Source organism: Ursus arctos, unplaced genomic scaffold, assembly GCF_023065955.2.
Source record: "Ursus arctos isolate Adak ecotype North America unplaced genomic scaffold, UrsArc2.0 scaffold_7, whole genome shotgun sequence".
NCBI classification, from domain to species: domain Eukaryota; kingdom Metazoa; phylum Chordata; class Mammalia; order Carnivora; family Ursidae; genus Ursus; species Ursus arctos.
Window position 1 is genome coordinate 26,652,591 of NW_026623089.1, and position 7,832 is coordinate 26,660,422.

General features: G+C 61.1%; 1 protein-coding gene across 1 annotated transcript; it reads right to left on the minus strand.

Annotated features, from left to right (window-relative positions):
- Positions 1-532: 532 nt before the first annotated feature.
- TLX1 (T cell leukemia homeobox 1) lies at positions 533-6,954 on the minus strand. Its single transcript, XM_026493648.2, has 3 exons — positions 6,127-6,954; positions 3,820-4,021; positions 533-1,647 (listed from the first exon to the last, which is right to left on the minus strand). Exons 1-3 carry the CDS (start codon positions 6,713-6,715, stop codon positions 1,425-1,427), a joined length of 1,014 nt encoding a protein of 337 aa, XP_026349433.1. The 5' UTR covers positions 6,716-6,954; the 3' UTR covers positions 533-1,424.
- Positions 6,955-7,832: the final 878 nt, after the last annotated feature.

The window sequence follows — 7,832 nt, forward strand, 5'->3', positions numbered from 1 at the left end:
CACAAAAATAGATTCACGAGGAGAAACAAATAGGTACACACACATTACCACATGATTCATACACAGTCACAAATACGGGTGGGTGATCACAATTACCCAAAAAGACACAATCACATTCACACATGGTTACACACACACCACTGCAAGTTCGTGCATACAATGATAGTTTCGGTTTGCAACTCAAGCAGAAACTAGCACTTACAATAATTGCAAACACAGTGACACACTTAAACACTATTACATTCATTATCAGTATCATCCTGATTGTCCACACCGTCACAAACAATTCACACCCGCAATCCTCACACCCAAAGACAGTATATATACCCTCTGTGTACTGAGCACTAGTCGTCCCAGGAGAGCCTGGCACTCCTTCCTTCCCTCAGGTCTACCTTCTCTGTTTGCCCCCGCTCCCTCCCCCTAGAGCCTGCAGGTCCTGGCCCCCAGATGTCCCTCCTACGAAGACACCAGCGGCTGCCCCAGCAGCACCGTTTCACACCAAACCCAAGTATCTGCACGGTGCTGGGCTCAGCAAGAGCAGGCAGCCCTGACTCCGGATCCGGAGGCTTTTATTTTTTTTCACATAAATTACACAAGCACTTTATAAAATGGTTACACAGAAAACACCTTATAAGTGCATAACTTAAGCTCCCCTATGAACAGGATCTGGAGAAATAGGCTGAGTTTGTGTGAAACCTGCCTGTGCGTACCTGGTGCGGCTAGGATGTGTGACGGGGGCCTGGGGGCCGTGGCGCCGTTGTGTGTGGGATAGTGTGTCCCAGTGCGGCCGTAGCCTTGTGTTTGTGAGAAGTGCCATGCTGTTCTTTGCAATGAAGCTGGGTCGCCCCTAGCTTATGCCTGATAGTGAGAGTCAAGGGTGTGAAGGCTATGGCCCTATGTGTGCATGACATTCTGCCATAGGTCCTCTGCGTTTGACTCTGGGGGACACCAGGAGGGACAGTAACATCACCTCTGGGAGGGCCTTTGGGTGTCGTGTGTGATGGGGAGTGGAGTACAGAGGGGGTCTCCCCAGAGCAAGTTCAAATGACAGCCCATTCTGTCCTCTGAAGACCTCAGAAGCTCTTCTTCCCCCCCACCCTCTGCCTTTCTCAGTCCCACCTTAAAAATCCGAATAAAATAAAATAGACGCAAACTGAGAGGACGCTGAACAGTTCCAGAGGGCGCGGGACCACTTAGGCGTCTGGAAGGAGGTCCCGTGTCCCTGTCTCCCGCTTTCTTCTTCTTTTTTTTTCCCATCAAAGAGAAAACAGCCTCGGCAGGAGCGCACAGACCGGTGCAGGGGGGCGCCGCGCTCCCCTCCCGTGTGCAGTCTGAAGCGGGAGGCAGGGGAGACAGAGTCCTGGTTCTCAGCCTCCGTGACTCCTTGGCTGGACCCGGGCTCTCGCGGGGCGGAGCAGGCAAGCTCACTCGCAGGCCGAGGCCACCGACGTGACGCTGGTGATCTTGGTGGAGTCGTCGGACCACGGCTGCAGGTTCTGCAGGGCGAAGAGCGAAGAGTTGTGCACGCAGAGCGGGTCGGCGGGCAAGGGCTGTGCCAGACTCTTCTGGAAGGCCTCTTGCTGCAGCTGCAGGAGGATGCGGTTCGCCTGCTGCCTCTCAGCCTCACGCTCCTCGGCGGTCTGCCGCCTGCACCGGGGACAAGCCGTTACCGACCCTTCGCGTGCGCTCCGGGGAAATAGCCTGGAAGAGCACTGCTCCTTTCACAAGCCCCAACTCCAGCTTGGGCCCCTTTAACACACACCCTTATCTTGAGGGTCCTGACTCCAACAAAAACTGGAAAACCCAAAGATAAATGAAGCACGGGTACTCCGGGGGAGCTGTGGGAAAATCTGCTAGACCTAGGCATCTCGGGCTCCCCGACTCCCACTAGCCTAGGATGGCATCTTGCCTCTCCCCAGCTCTGCTGTCCCAACCCTGAGGCACCCCACCCTCCCCACCAGCCCAGGGCAGAGACAAGGGCCAGCAGATTAAGAGCTGCCAGGCCTGACCTCTCTTCTCCCCCTTTTCTCTGCAATCCTGTCGCAGGTTTCCTGCCTCCTGCGCTGAGGCAGGGGACTCCCGCCGGACCAGCCGCCTTCCTCTGAGGCAGTCCGGGGAGGCGATGACTCACTTAGTCCATTTAATGCCTCCCCTCCACCCCGTCAACTGAGATCAAACGTCTGTCTCTAAGGTGGACAGACCTAATGGGAGTCCCGGGGGCCTCCAGAAGCAATTTGTAGGCGATCGATGAAGCCGCACGAAGCCGGCAAGGGCCTCTCCCAGCGGTGGACGCTCGCCTCCTTCCCGCCGCCCCTTCTTGCCTTTTGCGCCGTGTGTCTTTCTGTCTCTCATCCTACCCTTCTGCTCTGCATTTCAAACTGCCTGACTCTTCTCTTCCTTTTAGGTGTTGTGTCTTTATCTCCTATTTTCTCTCACTCTCCCTCCCTCCGTTCTCTCAGAGTTAAGAGAATTTGTTTGAAACGAAAATGAAGGTTTAACCATCCATTGCTTTCCTTTATTATCCTAAGACTTCTTCAGGCTGCCTGGTTTTTCCTTTTCTCCCTGGGGTGGGCTATTTATCTTTGCCCCCATCCCCTCTCTTTGCCTGCCACTCTCTTTCTCTGTGCCCCTCTCTTCCAGGGGCTTGCGTTGCTCCCTCCCCTCCCTTAGGTTGCAGCCTGGTGGGGCCTTGGGAACGCTAGTGCCCGCACCCCTATTCGGCTAGCCGGCTAGCCGTTGCTGCTTCAGCCTTCCAGGGGTCTGAAGCTATAACCCCCATTTCTTCCCTAGCTACAGAGTGGTGGGGTAGTGGCTTCCTTTGTGGCCATGACGGCGGAATCTGGGCAGATTCCTCGCCTTCATTCAGAAAAAGAGGAAACTCCAATTCCTTCCTCCAGCTCTAGGCCCACCCGCCCGGCGCCGCGGACTTCGCCCAGACTCTCCTGCACTCTCCCCCGTGAGGCCTAAGCGAGTGAGAAACTTATCGCGTGTGTGGAACGGAGTATGCGGGCCAGACGTGTGGGAGGGTGCAGGGGTGCAAGTGGGTGCAGCTGGAGAAGGCGCCGGTGCGTGCGGTGAATAAGTCCGCCAAGGAGTGTGGGACGCGTTTAGGAGAGGGAGAGAGACAGAGAGAGAGAGATGAATGGGGGGGGGTTAGTGTGGTTGTGGGTGTGTGACGGGAGAAGGGTAAATGTGTGTGTCTCTTTCTCTCTCTCTCTCTCACACACACACACACACACCCCCATCTGCTCCTGATTGATCCCCCTTTCAGTGGGACTCTCCAAAACCCCGCTACAGCCGGTGCGGATTGATTTTCCTCTTCCAGGGTGGGGGACTGCGCATGAGGGTCAGGCGGAGTGCCTGGGGAGGAGGGAGTCAGCAGGGCTCAGGCCCGTGGTTTGGGGCCTGGCCACTCCGCCTGGAACCCCGGCTGGGGAGCAGAAACAAGCCGCGGGCCATCAGGCCTCCAGTCTCCGGGACGGAGGAGGCATTTCTGTAAGCACGAGTTTGCGCAAACAAAAGTCCCTCATGACTCACTGATCCCCAAAGTCCGGATTGCCTGGACTGCCAAGCCCCGTCTCCCCAAGCAGCAGCGAAGACCAGCCGCGTCTACACCGGCACTGAGTGTGTCGGCCAGAAAGCCAAGAAGCCTCCGCTAAAACAGCCGGGGCTCTCCAGCCTCACCGCGGGCATGGGCCTTGGTTGCTCCCGGTTCCCCGCGAGCCTAGCAGGGAACCGATCAGAAGCCGGCGAGCGAAGGGGGTGTGAGCGCCCCAGGAGAGACCCCGGGGCAGAGAGCTGCCCTCCCAGCGCGCTCACCTCCACTTCGTCCGCCGGTTCTGGAACCAGGTTTTGACCTGCGCGTCGGTCATTTTGAGCGCCTTGGCCAGGGCGGCGCGCTCGGCCGAGGCCAGGTACTTCTGGCGGTGGAAGCGCTTCTCCAGCTCGCAGATCTGCAGGCGCGTGAAGGACGTGCGCGGCTTCTTCTTCTTGGGGGGCGTCCGGTTCTGATAGGGGTGACCTATACGGCGTGTTACAGTGAAGGGTGAGAGGGCCACTGGAGCGGGAGACAGACAGACGGCAGAGGCAAGCGGCAGAGCGTCAGGAGGCGTCCCAGGCCCGACTCCCCGCGGCCAGCGAGCGCAGCGGCTAGACCCCAGGAGCGGGGCCGTGATCCTCCCGTCAGCCCTCAGCTCCAAGCCCGCGGCGGGAAACGGCCCCTCCCGCCCGCCAGGCCGACGCCGCCACCACCGCCGCCGCCGCCGCGGAGGCCTCTCTAGCCCGGGGCTCCCACGGGCCCAACCAGAACCAGCGCGGTCGCCTCCCCAGTCTCCTTGAGGGGCATGTCTGAGGCGAGCTAAAGGTCGCAGGCCCCCACTGCCCCAGGCCTCCAGCCTCAGAGAAGCTGCTTGGGGGGGGGGGGCGGGAAGGGTGCCCTGGGTCTTGACCTGAGCCACCGCCACACAGCAACAGACACATCACATACCACAGCGGCAAATTATAGGTCTATACTCCCAGTCTGACACACAAACACAGGGACAGGCACACAGGCAGACACGTACAGGTCACAGGGCAACACAAGGTGACAGTTATTCATGTCCTCAGAACCTTCTTCAGGCCTGAAGCAAGATTAGGCTGTGCGGTGGCTCCCCTAGGTAGGTCCTATGTGGAACACCTTTCACTAGAGACCCAAGAGCAGTGGGTTCTAGGCTAAGGGTTCCATTACAGCCCCTCAAGGCTGGCCTGGCCTGGGTTGGGGGAGTGGAATGGGCAGCAGGCTCTGCCTCCCCAGACCTGAGAGGACTTGGGTTGGGGCACTGGGGTCCCTTGAATGCAAGGTCCTTCCTAGAGGCCCAGAGCAGAAAGGCTGTATTGCCTCTGCTGCCCCCCCCCCCTTGCCACAGACCTAGCCTGTGAGCCAAGGTTCCAAGGCCCTAACAGGAGCAGGGGGCCTGGGATGCCTTGGGGTCGCCTAGCTGAGGGGGTAGCTCTAAGCTGCCTACTTCCTTTCCACCATTGGGCCCCGGATCCCGAGCCCCATGGGAGTCCCACGTCGCCATCGGCAGCGGCCCGTGCCTCCTGCCTCCTCTCTCGAAGGCCGGGCCAGGAACCCAGGCTCAACTCGTGGTTACTTCTCAGCGGGCATGGGAGCTGGGCTGGGCGGGAGGATCGAGGATCGTAGCCTCGGATCCTAAGAATGCTAAGGGGCAGCGGGAAGTGAGGCCGGAGAAAGGGGCCCGCGCGTGAGCGAGAGCTGAGTGCCGAGAGCGGAAGGGAGAGCGGAGGGAGCCGGAGCCGCGCGAACCGAGGAAGGCGCGGAGCTGGCAGCGGAGAGGCCGGCAGCCGGCCGCCGCCGAGTGCGTAATCGTCCCAGGAGTTGTCCTTCGGCTGCCGCCGATCGATCGCCGGCCAGGCCGGAGCATTATTCACACTGGAGGGAACAGGGCTGGGCCCGGAGGGGAGGACGCCATGCCGCGACCGAACGAAAATCAAGCAGGAGGCTCAGCCTCACGCTACACCGACCTGGACGAAGCCCGCAGTCCGGGAAGAAGGGCCCGCCCGCTCTGCTGCCTCACTCAGGCTCGGGGCCTCTCCCGGGCCCCGCAACGGGCACTGGAGCTCCGAGCGCGAAGTGGGGTGTGCGTGTGTGTGTGTGTGTGTGTGTGTGTGTAGGGACCGTGAGGTGGGGAGCCTGTTCTTTCTTCGCGTCTGATTCTGGGGCTCGCCGCCTCAGCCAGAGAACGTTGGCCGGGACGGAAGAAACTGTTCACATCGCGCCCCTTTCTCCAAGATTACCGAGCCCCAAATGCCGGCGGAAGGTAGTCCCGAAGCTACATCCCCCTTCCCTCTGCCTGACTGAGCCCAGGGACTCCGAGAGGGGATGGGGAGCGCTTTTCAGAGTAGGGGTCCTGCGGCAGAGACGGAGAGGGGCCAGACTGGGAGAACTCTTCGAGCATGGCGATTCCGCGAGCGTGGAAAGGTGGCGGGCGGCTGCACTTGGGGGAAGCACCGAGAGGAGCTGGGCAACCCGGTGCGCAGAGGGGGCTGCGGGGAGCCACCGGGCGAGGGAGAGGTAGCGCAGAGCCCGGGCCGCGGCCAGGCGGGGCGCGCGCGGGCCGGACTCACCTGTGAACCTGTCCTTTGTGTATCTGCGGTTACTCTCCATCCAGGGGAAGGTGAGGCCGGTGAGGTTGTTGACACCCGGCACCGCAGGCACGGAGGGCACGGTGGGCAAGCCGGTAGCCAGAGGCTGAGGGTGGGCCACGGCTCCAGCTAGCGGCCTATGCGCCGGCACCCGGATCACCCCCGCAGCGCTCAGGGCCCCCCCGCCGCCGCCGCCGCCGCCGCCGCCGCCGCCCCCGCCGCCGCCGGGACCAGGGCCGCCCGCCAAGGCCATGTTCACGTTGTAGGAGCCGGCCAGCGGGCCCATACTGCAAGCGCCGCCGCCGCCGCCGCTCGCCGGGCCACCAGGGCCACTCGGACCGCCAGCACCATAGGCCCCCGCGCCCCCGGCCCCCGCCCCGGCCGCGGGGCCCCCGCCGCCGTAAGTGTAGGCGCCTCCAACCAAACAGCCAAGGCCGTATTCTCCGTCCTGGAGGCGGGAGGCTGGCCCCATGCAGCCGCCTTGGTCCGGGCTGTTGAGGATCTGGTCGATGCCGAAGCTGATGGGCTCCGCATGGCCCGGGTGGAGATGGTGCGGGCCCAGGTGCTCCATGCTGGCCCCCGGCCCCGGCCCCGCGGGGGGGCCTGGGCGGCGGCGTTTGCTGTGTTTGGCTCGGGGGGCAGCGCGCAGGGGCGCGGAGGCGGCAGTGGCTCCTGGCTGCGCGGTGACTTGGTGGCGAAGTGCGCGGAGGGCTAAAGTAGGGGGGAGGGGAGGAGAGAGGGGGCGCCGTATTCTTCCCCTCTCCGGCTGCTCCTTCCCCTCTCCGGCTGCTTGCTAGATGTTGACTCTGGGACATCAATCACCGGGCGAAAAAGCCCGGTGCGAGCGAGCCTAGCCGTTTCGGCCGGGTCTCTCCATTGGCTGTGCGTGGAGAGGAGCGGGGTGAATGACAGCGCGGGGGAGGGGCGGAGAGGGGGAGAGGGAGGCCGGGAGCCGAGACTGATGCAGGAGCCAGACACAGAGGGACGGAGACCGAGGCTCGGAGAAGTAGTTCAGGAAGAGAGAAAAGAAGGGATTCAGAGACTTAAAAGGAGAAAAAGAACAGGAGGCGGCCATTCCCAGAGACCCATAAAGAGACGGACCCAAGGAGGTGGAGGACAGAGCCCTCTTCCCAGCCTGGCGGGAGTCTCCCCACTTTGAATTGGGCCAAAGGGGTCCAGCTTACTAGGCCTCTGGGGAAGGGTGTCCGTGAGCTACTGGAGAAGCTCCCCAAGGGCTCAGCTGGGAAACACCTGTCCTTCAACAGGATTTACTCCAAACTTCAAGTCTGACTTGTTAGAGAGCAGAAGACTGACTACTCCCCAGGTATGGAGCCCAGGCCTGTGAGGCAGGAAGGTGAGTTCAGGCTTGTCCTTTTTTAAAACACAGGCCTATGAACAACGGGTTATATGTTCTTGGAAAAATCAACAATCACCCCAACTCAGCCTGTTTAGAGAAACTGAGGAAAGGAAGACCTCCTGAGAGGCAGGCACAAGTCAAGGGAGTTGGCTTGGGGCCTGCAGCCAGGGTGCCCATGCCTCAAGATACCCCTTGCCTTTTAAATAAACAGATGTGTCAAGAAGCAGTTCTCAGAGTATGTGGGTGAATTCAGTCAGGTTGCTTTCACCTAGGAACTAGCCCTGGGCTGGAGAGTCCGAGCAAGAAACCCTTGGACTGTGGTGAGGGTAAG

Bases quoted from the DNA above. Each gene is read 5' to 3' on its own strand.
- TLX1 (XM_026493648.2), bottom strand. From the start codon at position 6,715: ATGGAGCACCTGGGCCCGCACCATCTCCACCCGGGCCATGCGGAGCCC. The intron at 4,022-6,126 runs GTGAGTCCGGCC...CACGCCGTATAG, and splicing joins CACAAAGGACAGGTTCACAG to GTCACCCCTATCAGAACCGG. The intron at 1,648-3,819 runs GTGAGCGCGCTG...TCCCCGGTGCAG, and splicing joins AACCGGCGGACGAAGTGGAG to GCGGCAGACCGCCGAGGAGC.